Below are 16,878 nucleotides of genomic sequence, written 5' to 3'. Positions count from 1 at the left end.
AGATAAATATACATTCAGAATGTTAGGAATTAAGTACTACAGTATGAGTAAGGCACCATGATTAGGTCAAACTTCTTTACAAAGCTGACAGTGATCAAGCATGTCTTTTCAATTACCTATTAAAGTCGGCCTACTGTAAATCATTGGGTATATACATGTAGTACCTTAACATTTAAATATGTATTTTGTAAACAGTTACCTTGAGTAACCTTGGGGCATCCTGCGTCTCCTGCAATTGACAAAAAAAGTTAGTTTTAACACAATAACAAAATGTATACAGTAGGAGAGAAAGAAGAAAGAATGTTAAAATAATAGACAATCGATTAAGATCTTTATTGTCATTGTACAAGACAACGGAATTGATTTGCAATCCAGCTCAAGTGCATTTAAAACAACAAGACATAATACTCTGTATAATATTGGATAGTCCAGTTAGACAGATGACCGTGAACGGGAAATTAAAATAATACTGTATTGATACCAATTCCAATAGCGATTCTGCCTATGGGTTTACGGATTCCCTTATGGATCAATGTTCAGTGTGGGATAGCATCAGATTCCACTTTCCCCCACAGGGGCTGTCACAAATACAACAAAGGTCAGTGTTTATTATTATAATTATAATTATAATTATAATTATAATTATAATTATAATTATAATTATAATTATAATTATTATTATTATTATTATTGTAGATCTGTTCTAGAGATCTAGAGAGCGAGAGAGACAGAGAGAGAACTAGAAAAAGTGCCCTTCCGGGCACAGGTCTCCACCAGGAGGATAGGAGTGTGTGTGATGTTTGGCAAAATGTTTAGGAGGATGTTTTTTTTAATTTGTTTTTGCAACAATTTTCTTCAATTTGTTGAGGAAATGCAGAGCCAGATCACTCATAGCATCCTTAAAACTTTGGAAGGCAATCTTAGCCAATCAGTGTACAATCTGAGAAATCCAACAGACTCGTCTTGATCACATGACTACAGAGATCATGTGTACCGTTTGCCATTTCTTCATACGCCTTTGATGGCAATTGGATGATTTGAGGCATTTTGTTCCAAAAATGTGTTTTGCAAAAATCAACCTGTTGGTGGCGCTATAACAGGCCAATGTGAAAAGGGTGGGATATATTCCTCAGCCTAGTAAGAAAATGTGTGAAAGATTTCACGTAAATTGCATGCTGCGTTCATGATTTGAGGCTTTTGTTCAAAACGGGGCAATCTTGCAAACTGTGAAAGCCAATTATAACCAATTAGGATGGAATATGAAATATGGGACAGATCTAACTTGAGCACATGACCATAGAGATACTGTGTAACGATTTGTGAGATTTTTGAACAGAATCTGGAGGAGTAATATCAAAAAATGTGTTTTACAAAAGTCGGCCTCCTGGTGGCGCTATAAAAGGCAGATGCGGAAAATGCAGGTCAAAGGTTTGTCCTCGGCCTCTGGGGAGTGTGCATGCAACGTTTCACGCAGATCGGTGCAGTTTTAGGTAACAAATGTGAAAAGCTGCCTCATGGTGGCGCTATAACAGGCCGTTCTGGAAAATGTGGGGCAGAGGTTCATCGTTGGCATCCAGGGAGTGTGTGTGCAAAGTTTGGCATCGACCGGGTTAACGGTGCCGGAGATTAGCTGTTCACAGACGGACGGAAGGACGGAAGGAAGGACGGAAGGACGGACACACGGACGGAGTGCAAAACATACTCTCTCCCCATGCCTTCGGCCTGGTGGAGACAAAGAGAGACAGAGAGAGAGAGCGAGAGAGACAGAGAGAGAGAGAGAGAGAGAGAGAGAGAGAGAGAGAGCGAGAAAGACAGAGAGAGAGAGAGAGACAGAGAGAGGGAGAGAGAGAGAGAGAGCGAGACAGAGAGAGAGAGAGAGAGACAGAGAGAGAGAGACAGAGAGAGAGAGAGAGAGAGCGAGAGAGACAGAGAGAGAGAGAGAGAGATAGAGAGAGAGCGCGAGAGAGAGAGAGAGAGAGAGAGAGACAGAGACAGAGACAGAGACAGAGACAGAGAGAGAGAGAGCGCGAGAGAGAGAGAGAGAGAGAGAGATAGAGAGAGAGAGAGAGACAGAGAGAGAGAGAGAGAGAGCGAGAGAGAGAGAGAGACAGAGACAGAGAGAGAGAGAGAGAGAGAGAGAGAGAGAGAGAGCGAGCGAGAGAGAGAGAGAGAGAGAGACAGAGAGAGAGAGAGAGAGCGAGATAAATCACCCCGAGCCCTCATTTCTTCTCCCCACCCATCTGGCACAAAATGTTCTCGTGAGTGATCTGACAACGTCCAAATCAAACAGGGTTTTGATACTTATACCGTTTGCCTGTAATTGCCTTCACAAATGTGGTGTTGGCAGGGCCAATCTCTTACAAAAAATGCCATAAAAGATAGACGTGACATGATCCAATCATACTCAAATTGGAATTGCATGTTGAGGGGCTATAGAGTACACCTCGAAAGTCGCTTTCACTAGCTTCTAGCCATAGATGACGCCATAGATGTACAAACTGTATTCCCCCTCGCAGCTTCGTTGTGTCCTGTTACTGTAACTTACTGTAGGCAACCAGGCCTGGTGGAGATCTGTGCTCGGAGGAGCACACCTTTATACTAATCTCTGAGTCTGACAGTCTCAAAGTGTCAAACAATAGATACAAGCATGCCGTTCTACTTCATAAAACATGTTAATAAGAATAACACAAATTCTCTGCAGCTTTTTCTTTTAAGCCACGTGGTTAAGCCACATGACATAACATCATTGTTTGCGTCACATTGATAAAAAGGAACTGATAAGCTCTGAGGCATATTTGTTGATTATTTTAACGATGCTGGTTCTTGATTCCAACCCCTACATTCTGACATTCCATATGTTGATCCTTCCCCATCCATCATTTCTCTTGGATGTCTCCCTTTTGACTGATACCTGTCCATTCACATTGTAAACGGGTCTGCCCCAAAGATATTAGTGCAGCCACGCCCGGCAGCCGGCGGAAACTAGAGTTCTCAACAGGCCCGAAAATTAAGGCCCGGCCCTACCTGGGCCCTAATCAAACGATGTACACCCTGCTGCCACCCTTAGATCTCCATATATGGAGCTGACCTGTTCTGACATTCCATATGTTGATCTGACCTCATCAAACCCTGTACACTCAAGACACGCTCCATATATGGCCAGTACAGCCAGCGCTCGCCCAGCAGTCTGCCGTCACCCAGGCAGATGCATGCACGCAACGCTTCTCACCCTCAGGGCGTCTCACTGGTTATTATAGGTTCAACAATACACAATAGCAGAAAGAGAAGAGAAGAGCAGTGATGTTACCTGTATGGCAGCATCATGGCGAGAGATAACCAAAGCTCCTTCGGCCTGGCTGAGAAGAAGCCAGAGGCAGACACAGCCCCACAGCAGCACCACACTCCTCCACCTGGACATGACTGAACTCCACTAAACACTCACTCCCTTCATTGCTTAGAAGAGAGCCCCTATAACGTCCCTCCCATGCCCAGGAGGAGGGCTCAACAAGTGTGTGTGTGTTAGTGTTGAAATATTGACCAAAATATCTGACGTCAGTTCAGTATGGCAGGCAGTGGCGTGCACAGACATTTAGAGGGGCAGGTGCTCAAGTGAAAAAAAGGGCACCTTGTGCAGCGTGTGGAACCGGCCGGTTGCGTTAACAGTGTGAGATTTGGCCTGGGCCATGGCTCAGTGGTCCAGGCATCTTGGCTGGTAATCCAGTCTGGCAGTGTGCCGCGGGTTCGACTCCCGATCCCGACGGCCTTTACTGCATGTCTTCCCCCCCATCTCTCTCCCCATTTCCTGTCAGCCTACTGTCTGTCCCTCCATAAAATATATAAAATAAAGGTGAAAGCCACAAAAAAAAACATTAAAAAAAAGAATCAAGAATTGATCAATGTCACCATGGTCCACATACTGTACACTGTACCAAAAAAAGAGAAAAAACGTTATTATTTTCTTCCTAAAGGGCACATTGCTGTCCAGAGGGCAAGGGCAGGCGGTGCTCTAGCACCCCCTAGTGTCTATCTGTGCACGCCACTGATGGCAGGAGATGAGATATGAGACAGACAGTGGTGGAAAGTAACGATAAGCACACACTGTACATTTACTTAAGTACATTAAGTAGGTATTTGTACTTCACTTGAGAATTTCCAGTACTTTTACTTCTACTCCACTAGATCTCAGATCCAAATATTGTACTTTTACTCCACTGCATTTATTTGATAGGTATAGGCCTATAACTACTTCAGCCATATATACATTTCGGCCATATGAAAATAGCAGATCTACAAGCCCACGTAGAGCTTGTAGATCTGCTATTTTCAAAATAATGTTTATACATTTTGAAAACTTGAAATGGCACATTCTGCACAATGAGTACTTGATACCAATACTTTTGTACTTTTTAGTCAAGAACATTTTGAATTCCAGATTTTTACTTGTAACAGAGTATTTCAATATTGCAGTATTGATACTTTTACTTAAGTAAGAAACACAAAAAAGTGAGTACTTTCTCCACCACCGCACGCACACTCCTGTTGACACATGATTTATCACATGCCATCCAGTAAAATAAGGGACACTGGATGCAATGTGTACAGTATGTGACCGAGGGCTATGCTAAATAAACTTGTGTGAGTTAAGTGCAGCATTCTAACAAAATGCTCGGTGTTGGTATATAGTGCTGCATGGAGAGAGCTGAGAGCAGCAATCTCTGACCCCGCAGAGCAAAGAGGGCTTTTTGTGTCCACAGCTTATTTGTACAGTACTTACTTGGCATGGCTGGTTGGGTTGGCTGGACGAAAACGACACACATGAGTGCATGTTTGCTTTTTACCCAGTGCACTTCTTATATATTCACTGCAGCATATGCCCCTGCGTTTTATCACAAACCATGTACCGGTACTTAAATTGACACAAGAAACCGAAATAGTCATCTATAGCAGTGGTTCCCAAACTTTTTCATGTGACGGACCCCCAAATTATCCCGCGGACCCCCATTTGAAAAGACATGCCATGGGACCCCCCATAAGAGAAGATTTTGACGGCTCCAGCAGCGATTCTCAACCAGTTTAATTTCAAGGACCCCCAGTTTGACATGCATTAGGCCAGGGGTTCTCAACCCGTGGGTCGCGACCCCTCGGGGGTCCCCAAATTATTTAAAAAAAAAAAAAAAAAAATTCAAAAATAGCAGACCTACAAGCTCGTAGCGCGCCACTCGGTGGCGCGCTATGAGCTTGTAGATCTGCTATTTTTAAATAGCTAAATTATAACAATGCTTAAAACACCAAAAGGGGTTCCCACCCAAAATGGTTTAAGGTTATTGTAGCAGTCAATTTATATTGGGGGTCGGGAGGGGGCGGGGCGGGGGTCCCGAGACGTTGCCAAAGCATTTTCGGGGGTCCCCGGCCAAAAACGTTGAGAACCCCTGCATTAGGCTACGGACCCCCATTTAATGGCATTTCTATCTCTATAGGACCCCAATTTATATTGTAAAATCAATGTTAATCTAACTCTGAGAGTTACAGACCCATAAGGGTCCATTTGGTTCCAAACAATCATTTAGCTGGGTACCCCCTGGAACTCCCTCAAGGACCCCTGGGGGTCCCCAGACCCCACTTTGAGAACCACTGCTCTATAGGATCACTAAGAACCTATATCATCATCAGTCTAGATCAGCAGAATATCCAAATAAAAGCATTAGTCTACATTGAACCTATAAACACTATAGGATGTGCAGGTCAATAATGACCTGGCGTCTGTCTACATAACTCATTATACTAACCCTGTCCCTATAACCCCACTGGGCAATTGTCAGCTTTTAGACGGCTAAATGACCGTCTAAAAAACTGGGGTAACAATAGTCTAAAAATGAATAAAACGTTTTTTTAGCGGTCTAGGCTTAGAATAGACGTTGAAACAACGTCGTTTCAACGTCTATATATAGACGGTCTAGATATTTAGACCTTGATTAGCCAGGCTAGACTATTTTTACCCCATTTTTTTTTAGACCTATCCATAAAAAAGCCATGGCACGTAGTCGGAATAGCGGTGCGGCAGAATGCCACTCTGTCACTCTGCCAGACTATTTCTTTGATATTTTACCCCGTGTTTACGTTGCTTACTGTAAATCGCTCTGGATTAAGAGCGTCTGCTGAATTCCTAAATTGTGAATCGTAAATTGTATACCTTACAAAGCTGCAGTTGCCATCAAGTCAACTGTGTAAACAGACACACAATGTGTTGTTGTCCTGAATTCAAACCAGTCACTCATCTGTGAGTTCATGTCTAGTGTCCAGTGTCTACAGAGGCAACCTCATTTAGGCAAATGAACCACCATACGCAGACGTACACACACACACACACACACACACACACACACACACACACACACACACACACACACACACACACACACACACACACACACACACACACACACACACACACACACACACACACACACACACACACACACACACATTTGCATGGAGGTGATGTACTTCATTGAAGAATGGAGACATGGTTGAATGATTTGTTGGTTAAATAATTTGTTTAGGTGTCATTAGTTGACATTAGTTCCATGTTGTCTCTGTGCTGCTGATGTAGCTACTGTACTGTACCGACATATTCACAATCTGAACTCACACAATGATATTCAGCTGTGGAAAGTATAACTAAATACTAAGTACTGTACCCACTACATCTCAGAGGCAAATAGTGTACATTTTACTCCTCCTCTCTATATATAATTATTAATTATATGAATACATTAGTTAGAAGTTACTTTGTAGATTTGGATAATTATTACAAAATATGAAAATGCACATTTTAAGCCCTATATGTTATACGTTGTCTTTTTGAAAATAGCGAATATACATGCAAGCTCACAATGCCAGTATTGTACTTTTGCTCAAGTAAAATGTCGAACGCAATTACAATCTGAGATCACAAAATCTCATATCATACAGAATTTGAGAAAGATGCTTTCAGCTCTGCTGAAAGAAAAACAATATTTATTTGAAATAGAAATTCATCAATTTAAGAAAAACAATATTTATTTTAAATTGAAATTCATCAATGTATGAGACAAATTGGAATCCTGCTTGCTCATTAAATATTTCATTTCAACATGCCCTAGAATAGATTACTGCAACAACTCATTAACAAAAGGCTAACTTGTCGTTACCTATCCTGGCTTCAACGGTTGCAGGCTTTTCAGAGTTGATTTTAAGATTATACTGCTGATTTTGGAGCGGTGCCAAAAATGGTGAACCCCCCTTTTTGAATGGCCTGCTCATTGCCCTTATCAATGTTATATATTTTAATGTTGAGGAAATCTTGAAAAAACAAGAAGGTGGCCGCACACGCCAATAGCCAGAGTGCCAATAATTTATTAGGACAGCAGGTAAGACAAAAATGAATCCGGTTAAGCCTTCATCAGGGAATTAACCGCCGAAACGTTGGATTCATTTTTGTCTTACCTGCTGTCCTAATAAATTATTGGCACTCTGGCTATTGGCGTGTGCGGCCACCTTCTTGTTTTTTCAAGATTTCCTCTACAGTTTTCTCCTGTGTGCCGGCACCGCCACAAGGACTTTGGTGTGCGTATAGCTTTTTTGTACACAGTATATATTTTAATGTTCACATGGTAATGAGCATGTATTGCTTATTTAATTTGACTAGTGTCCAATGGCATGGGCCAAGTTATTGTGTTACATCTTGGACCATTTAAAGGACCACTTCCACACTTTTCAACCTATCTTCATATAATAGGTCCTCAGTAATAATCATGATAGAATGGCACCATTTTTTCCCTACTCGGTCTGTGTCTCATAGGAGGGCTGTGGGCAATTCAGATGATGTCACTGTCCACCAGTGACATCATCGATGGGGAATCCAAGCTAATAGAAACTGCAGGCTTTCTAGTCCTGAAAAGTTGCAGTACGATAATGGAAGCCATCGTTCTCACGATAATACAAATCAAAACATTTTTGTAAAAATCTTCTCTTATGGGGGTCCCTGGCATATCTTTTCAAATGAGGGTCCGCGGGCTAGTTTGTGTCAATTTGGGGGTCCTTGACCACCACAAAAAGACCCAAGCATTCCACCCAAGCGTGGAACGTTTTGATAACTCCCCCTCAAAAAAAAAGGCAGATCACTTGCATCTTTTACAACAGGTCTGAAAATCTACCTGTCAGCAGGCCCAAGGGAGTGGAAATGATCCACACTTCAGTGATGCTTGCGGAACTCGACTACGTCTCGTTCCTGACCGCATCACTGTCGTGGCAATAATCACGTTAAACCACAACCTCTCGTGTAATATTGCTTAAGTGTCTCACACCTTCCTCTTGACAATACAACCTAGATTCTCTGTGGGGTGCAGGTCAGGCCAGTTGACTGGTCAGTTAAGCACAGTAATACCATGGTCAGTATAGTTTTGGCTCCGTGGGCAGGTGCCAAGTGCTGCTGGAAAAATAAATCAGTATACCCATAAAGCTTGTCAACATATGGAAGCGTACAGTGCTGTAAAATATCCTAATAGATTGTGTTGTATCTACAATTGATAAAAACACAGTGATGTTTTGATTCCATGTTCAACAGAGCCATCTTCCAGGATATTTTACAACATTTTGTGCTTCAGTATGTTGACAAGCTTTATGGAGACACTACTAGTTCCTTTCCAATTACTAGTAGCCAAAACTACTAGTAATTGGTGTACTGACCATTGAGTCACCCCCATTGAGTGCATACATTTGCATATTTTCCAGATGGTCGACATTTCTGTATTATAATAAATATATTTCTTTTTTTGTGGTTTCATAAAATATTCTAATATTTTGAGGTAGGATTTTTAGATATTCATGAGCTGTATGCCAGAAACATCAAGATTTTAAAAAAAAAGTTTTAAATATGTTATACTTTATGCGCAATTAATCACTTTTTGTGATTTTGTGATATATAAGAAAATTAACTTTTCCACAATATTCAAATTGTACAGTGTTTTATTTTTTACCTGTGATGATATTGATTGTGTTGTTTTACCTGTGATTGTTTGTTGTTATTGTTCATGTCATGTCTATGAATTGATTGCATAGGGCTTAAATAGAAACTGCGACCGAAGGTCCCATTTACTATGAAAACCTGTATCTCCCGTCCGTTCGTCACACCTCCATATATGGTCGCCAATCCATCACACCTCGTGACATCTTGTTGACATCATGGAGACCCTTAGATCTCCATATATGGATCTGATACATCACGTGACATCATGGAGACAATTAACGCCTCCATATGGTCATGCCTCGTGACATCACGCCTCGTGACACGTCACGCCACCATATATGGCCATCTCCATATATGAAGATCACGACACTGACCTCATCTAACCCTGGATATCCATACATGGAGAAGACTGGATCATCACCTAGATCTATGGAGCCGCCAGCAACTCTACAGCTGAGCTCAAACCTCAAACTCTTAGATCTCCATATATGGAGCTGACCTGTTCTGAGATCCATATGTTGATCCTACCCCACCTGCCCTTCCTGTTCTGACATTCCATATGTTTATCTGACCTCATCAAACCAAGCCCCCAGTAAGGCTTGATGGCAGCGGTGGCCGAACGGTTTGCGGAGCAGTCTTGATACCGGACGGTCACCAGTTCGAATCGTTAAAATTACCACCGCTGAAGTGCCCTTGAGCAAGGCATTGAACCCCTACCATGAAATGTTCTATGAGCAGGGTGTGGCTGTAAACAAGCATCTCGAGCTTAGTCCACTTCCCTGGGTAAACAAAGAACTTTGCTTTGCTTTGGCTATCCAACGTTGAAGATGCCACTACCTACGGGCGAAATGTGGAATTGCAGCACTTTAATGGAAGTGGACGGACGTTCATGATGTCACGTGTGTAAGCCCGGACCTCAAAACTGGGCCTTGGGCTAGGCTAGGCTAAACTTCCGCTCGCTCGAGCCATTGAGTTATAATTGAAAAACAGACGAAAAACAGTCTAAGTCCAAATTTCAGACTGACTCCTCCACGAAAGGGCCTCGGTGTCCTGAACCCTTATCTATCATTTATACATTATGGATCAATAGTGTGGACTTAGACTGTTATTCGTCTGTGGTACTCAATTATACTTCCGGAAGTCTTCCGGGTGCTTCAAAACGCCACTGAGCAGCTTCCACTGAAATTAATAGCGGGGGGGGCTAACGCTCCAGTTCGGTCTCTATCCGAGCTCCATCCTCGACTAACGACGACTTCCGCGACGTCATCAATATCGTCGCGTCGCGAGACGTTCGCCGCGACTCGCGGGCCTTTCGCTGCGACCTGCGGCTATCGTCGCGCCGAGCCGCGACTCGCGGGACTTTCGCTGCGACCTGCGGCTATCGTCGCGCCGACCCGCGACTCGCGGGACGTTCGCCGCGACCCACGGACTGTGCGCAATGGGGAAAGGGTGCTCGTCGAGTCTCGTCGCGTATTTTGCGACACGTCGCGATCTTACCTTTGTCGTCGAGACCTTTCGCCGCGCATACGGGAGGTTTGTCGAGGTGGTCTGTTACGCTGCATTGCAATCCTTTGGAATTTGGTCACCTGTTCGCGCCCCGCTGCCAACACTGTTTTCTTTTTATTATTATTATTATTATTATTACACTTATTATTATTATTATAACCGGCCCGCTTAAAACGATCTTTCCCGCGTCACAATCGGTGGAGAAACGGCTGAGTTATGGTCTTTGTACCCCTCACAAACCTTAATCCAAAAACTATTAAAAAAGACCGCGGTTACAAATATTGTTGGCTGCGGGGCGCAAACAGGTGACCAAATTCCAATGGGTTGGAAGTCGGTGTTGGAGACCTCTAGGCCAGCAAGTCAGCTTCCAGAATGGGGTTCTATTCTAGTATTAGTAGGTGAAGTTCTGCGTCCGTGGGACTTGTAAAAAGATTGTCGGCAGCGGGGCGCAAACAGGTGACCAAATTCCAAAGGATTGCAACGCGGCGTAACAGACCACTAGGCTAACAAGGCAGGTGTTAGAATGGGGTTCTCTGTTAATATTAGCAGGTGAAGTTCCACGGCCGTGGGACTTGTATAAATAGTGTCGGCAGCGGGACGCAAACACGTGAACCCATGAACAAAGGTTTGGAAGGCGGCGTAACAGACCCGTGCGCCATGACGCACGGAGTTCGGCGCGGCGAAAGGTCGTGACGACAAAGGGAAGATCGCGACGTGTCGCAAAATACGCGACGAGACTCGACGAGCGCCCTTTGCCCGCGGAAACAGTCTTGAACGCAGCGACGAAACTTAAACGTCGCCGTTTTAGCTGGAAAGCCGCGACGACAGCTCATGACCGTCGACGAATTCGGCCAAACGCCATGGCGAGCCGCCAAATACCATGGCTACCGGTCGCGGTCATACTTGGATCTCGCCCCTCCTGCTCTATCCTTCTTTATACTCTATGCATCAAACCCTGTACACTCAACAAGACACGCTCCATATACAGTATGGCGAGTGCAGAATTCATTCCATATGTTGATCTGACCACCCATGTCAAAGCGCCAGCACTCCCGTCACCTGCACGCGTGCACGCTACCTCAGGGCATCTTACTGGTACATTCTGTCTAATAAACTATCCAATCAACCAATCAATCAATCAAAACCAACCGAAAAAACGCCACGAGCACATGCCCAAAATCGGCGCAAACTACACGCGCACACACCTTTGGGCACCTGCCCCCTCAGTGCTCTCTGCACAGCCCTGGACTCTTGTTTGGTGGACAAAAATAATGTCAATAATAATGGACAAATATACAGAAAAGTCAAAAGTGTGTTGCAAAAAAACTTTTATAACAACAATATATTCAAGAAGTTACTGTGTGTGTGTGTGTGTGTGTGTGTGTGTGTGTGTGTGTGTGTGTGTGTGTGTGTGTGTGTGTGTGTGTGTGTGTGTGTGTGTGTGTGTGTGTGTGTGTGTGTGTGTCCAGGTGCAAGTGAGTGGGTGTGTCCAGGTGCATGTAGGTGGGTGTGTCCAGGTGCATGTAGGTGGGTGTGTCCAGGTGCACGTAGGTGTGTGTGTGTCCAGGTGCATGTAGGTGGGTGTGTTCAGGTGCATGTATATGTGGCTGTCATAAGAACAGTGTGACAGCCTGCTCCTCACCAGACAACTAACCACATCTTTATCCTGCTCTGTGAGTCCTGCTTTACTTAGACAACCAGGTCACACAGAGGACTCAGCTACATTAATGACAACAACTGAACTCTGCCCTGCACTCTTCTCTGCTTGAACTGAAGAAACAACTTATGAAAATGGAGAAGAGGAGCTCATTCATGACCCCCCTCTCCCTCTTCCTCCTCATCATCATCATTGCTGCTCTTCAATTGGAGGCGTCTGTCCCAATGAAAACATTCCACTATGTGCATGAGAGGAAAACCTGGTCTGATGCTCAACAGTACTGCAAGGAGAAGTTCACTGACTTGGCTTCTGCTGGTGATCAGAGAGAAGACCTGCTGAATGAGTTAGTGAAGAGTAAAGCCATGTCTGCGTGGATCGGTCTGTACAGAGACCCTGGGGACATTTCTGCCTGGAGGTGGACAGGAGAAAGGTGTGTAGCCTTTACCTATGTGTGTGTGTGATGTGTGTGTGTGTGTGTGTGTGTGTGTGTGTGTGTGTGTGTGTGTGTGTGTGTGTGTGTGTGTGTGTGTGTGTGTGTGTGTGTGTGTGTGTGTGTGTGTGTGTGTGTGTACATACAGTATATTTATGATGATTATTGAATATTGTATATTATTTTCCACAGAGAGGATGCCTCACTTAACACAAACTGGGCAACAGGAGAACTTGAAATTTGGAATTGTACCTCTGTGCGCACTGATACATTGTGGAAGAATGGTAAATGTTCAAAAACACGTCCCTTCTACTGCTCTAATGGGGACAGTGTCCTACGTGAGAGTAAAGTCATGAGCTGGTTTGATGCCCAGGAGAGCTGTAACAACAAGACCATGGTCTTAGCCACTGTCACACAGAGCAACCACCTTGAGTTCACTAAACATGGGTGGATTGGACTGCATATACCCGCTAACACACCTGGAAGTGACCCATCTAAAGACATCTGGAAGTGGACTGGAACAGACTCAGACTATAGGAATTGGGCTCCAGGAGAGCCATATCTTGAGAACTGTGGCATCCTTTCCGTTAGTACTGACAAGTGGTACAGTGAACGTTGCTCTAGAGAACTTCCATTCATCTGTGTCGTTGACAACGTGATCCTGGTGATCTCTAAACCTACTCCTGCCTCTACCCTTAACACTACCCCTGCCCTTAACACTCCCACTACCCCTAAAACTACCCGTGAGGTGATCCTGGTGAAGGAGAACAAGACATGGGAGGAGGCTCTGGAGCACTGCAGGGCCATCGGCAGCGTGGACTCCAGCCAACATAATCATTACCGTGACCACCAGTATGACCTGGTGAGCCTGCAGTCTGAGGACGACCACCGCTACGCCAGGGACAAGATCCAGGAGGCCACGACCAATGAGGTTTGAGGATTTGGGTTGACGGGTCACAGAGAGAGAGAGAGAGAGAGAGAGAGAGAGAGAGAAGTTTGTTGAAATTAATGCAGGAAACAGTATTTTCCTTTTTTTGAGTGGTGTAAACCACTCCAACAACTGGCTTTGTACCCGTGTCTGTTCGTACCAAAAAAATCCCACCCGTGTGAACTGAGTGGTGTAAGATCTTATATAGACTGGTCAGCTGTGGTCTGACGTAATGTCTGACGTAATGAAATCACACCCGTGTGAACTGGGTGACCATAGCAACCATGCTCATCTTTGAGTGGTGTAAACCACTCCTACGACTGGCTTTGTTAGTTTACGTGTCTGTCTGTCTGTCTGTCTGTCTGTCTGTCTGTCTGTCTGTCTGTTCGTAAAAAATGAGCATGGTTGCTACGGTCACCCAGTTCACACGACACGGGTGTGATTTCATTACGTCAGACATTACGTCAGACCACAGTTGATCAGTCTATATAAGACCTTACACCACTCAGTTCACACGGGTGTGATTTTTTTTGGTACGGACAGACACGTAAACTAACAAAGCCAGTTGTAGGAGTGGTTTACACCACTCAAAAAGCTATGTACCATGCTCATTTTTTCTGCACAGACAGACAGACAGACAGACAGACTAACAAAGCCAGTTGTAGGAGTGGTTTACACCACTCAAAAATGAGCACGGTTTCTATGATTTCATTACGTCAGACATTACGTCAGACCACTGCTGATCAGTCTATATAAGACCTTACACCACTCAGTTCACACGGGTGTGATTTTTTTTATGATGATGATAATTGGTTGAAACCGAGGTACATTGTTTTAAATCTTAATTGTCTTGGATTGTGACCGCGCCCCATGTTAAGGTGAATTTCTTGTATATCCCACTAACACTATAACCCTAATATTAACCCTAATATTAACACTAATCCTAACATTAACACTAATCCTAGAGCAAGAATAAAACTGGCACATCCACTGGACAGCAGGTGCATTAAGAGTGGATTTAAGACAATATTAAAAACAAGTCTGCACACGGCTCCTAATCAAGTCTTAATTATAGATCAATGTTTCGACACAGTCGAAAAACACTCTTTAAATAGTGACACCTCAGAATAGCCACCAATCAGTGCTGGGCTGCAGTGATCACACAGGTGCAGTCAATGTGATCTGAGTGTCTGTTGAGTTAATTAAAAATAGCCTAAAATAAGACCTATTTTATATATAAGAACTATTTATGCAATAATAAATTACGATGATAATAATAATATCCGGGATTTATATTGAGCTTAAGATGCTGGGGTTCATGGGAGAGAAAAAAAGAGAAAAGCATTAAAGCTATGAGAATTCAAAGCAATAAAACACTAAAAGTAACTATAATAGAATTCAAAATCAACTCGTGAACGCAATTCTGAACAGGTGGGTTTTCGGGGCGGTTTTGAAGGTAGGGAGGGAGGTCTGATATCATGGCCCTGTTGCCCCACAGAGGGAGGGGGCAGCCACAGAGAAGGCCCTGTTGCCCCACAGAGGGAGGGGACAGCCACAGAGAAGGCCCTGTTGTCCCACAGAGGGAGGGGACAGCCACAGAGATGGCCCTGTTGCCCCACAGAGGGAGGGGGCAGCCACAGAGAAGGCCCTGTTGCCCCACAGAGGGAGGGGACAGCCACAGAGATGGCCCTGTTGCCCCACAGAGGGAGGGGGCAGCCACAGACTAGGCCCTGTTGCCCCACAGAGGTAGAGGGCAACCACATAGAAGGCCCTGTTGCCCCACAGAGGGAGGGGGCAGCCACAGAGATGGCCCTGTTGCCCCACAGAGGGAGGGGGCAGCCACAGAGAAGGCCTTGTTGCCCCACAGAGGGAGGGGGCAGCCACAGAGAAGGCCCTGTTGCCCCACAGAGGGAGAGGGCAGTCACAGAGAAGGCCCTGTTGCCCCACAGAGGGAGGGGGCAGCCACAGAGAAGGCCCTGTTGCCCCACAGAGGGAGGGGGCAGCCACAGAGATGGCCCTGTTGCCCCACAGAGGGAGGGGGCAGCCACATAGAAGGCCCTGTTGCCCCACAGAGGGAGGGGGCAGCCACAGAGATGGCCCTGTTGCCCCACAGAGAGAGGGGGCAGCTACAGAGATGGCCCTGTTGCCCCACAGAGGGAGGGGGCAGCCACAGACTAGGCCCTGTTGCCCCACAGAGGGAGGGGGCTGCCACAGACTAGGCCCTGTTGCCCCACAGAGGGAGAGGGCAGCCACAGAGATGGCCCTGTTGCCCCTAAGAGGGAGGGGGCAGCCACAGAGATGGCCCTGTTGCCACAGACTAGGCTCTGTTGCCCCACAGAGGGAGGGGGCAACCACAGACTAGGCCCTGTTGCCCCACAGAGGGAGGGGGCAGCCACAGACTAGGCCCTGTTGCCCCACAGAGGGAGGGGGCAGCCACAGACTAGGCCCTGTTGCCCCACAGAGGGAGGGGGCTGCCACAGACTAGGCCCTGTTACCCCACAGAGGGAGGGGGCTGAGCCACGCTGGTGGCTAGGCTAGTACTGCTGCTGCTTGCTGCAGTTTGTAATCAATAATCATCTCTTTTATCATGACATGGTTGGGAGTGAGTGGTGACTCGCTGTAGTCTCACTCTGTGACTAGCTGTGCAGTCTGATTTGTGCTCTTATTAAACGCATCAAATTCGTAGTTTTGTTGTTGTTGCTCAGTATTGAAATATAAATAATTTAAATTGCAAAGGAATAATTAAGAATTTGAATAGGTGTGTGTGTGTGTGTGTGTGTGTGTGTGTGGGGGGGGGGGGGGGTGTATATATATATATATACAATTGAGTTATATATAATTTTATTTTTTTTATCCTTGTGTTTGTATCTATAATTTCCAGGGGCTATGCTTAAGTTTGTGACTAAAGCCACAACACAGCCTCCCCACTGGGAGCACTGTTTATACCAGTCAGTCTGTCATACCATCCCTCCCCACTGGGGGCGCTGTTTATACCAGTCTCTCTGTCATACCATCCCTCCCCACTGGGGGCGCTGTTTATACCAGTCAGTCTGTCATACCATCCCTCCCCACTGGGGGCGCTGTTTATACCATCCCTCTACACTGGGGGTGCTGTTTATACCATCCCTCCCCACTGGGGACGCTGTTTATACCAGTCTCTCTGTCATAGCATCCCTCTCCACTGGGGGCACTGTTTATACCAGTCAGTCTGTCATACCATCCCTCCCCACTGGGGGCACTGTTTATACCAGTCTGTCATACCATCCCTCCCCACTGGGGGCACTGTTTATACCAGTCTGTCATAGCATCCCTCTCCACTGGGGGCACTGTTTATACCAGTCAGTCTGTCA

The 16,878-nt window shown here is 45.3% G+C and overlaps 1 protein-coding gene across 1 annotated transcript in view; it reads right to left on the bottom strand.

The window, feature by feature from the left end:
- Positions 1-16,878, bottom strand: part of LOC306924418 (inter-alpha-trypsin inhibitor heavy chain H3-like) — a gene marked incomplete at its 5' end in the record, with an annotated part of 85,741 nt that overhangs the window by 21,257 nt on the left and 47,606 nt on the right. Inside the window, 2 exons of the mRNA XM_079502912.1 lie at positions 200-229; positions 13,442-13,491. Coding sequence (XP_079359038.1) covers positions 200-229; positions 13,442-13,491 — 80 coding nt within the window. The remainder of the gene's footprint in view (positions 1-199; positions 230-13,441; positions 13,492-16,878) is intronic.

The sequence above is a fragment of the Electrona antarctica genome (genome assembly GCF_951216825.1).
Source record: "Electrona antarctica genome assembly, chromosome: 6".
In the NCBI taxonomy this organism is placed as follows: domain Eukaryota; kingdom Metazoa; phylum Chordata; class Actinopteri; order Myctophiformes; family Myctophidae; genus Electrona; species Electrona antarctica.
Note: the sequence above shows the minus strand (reverse complement) of the source record. Positions and strands in the feature narration are given on the sequence as shown.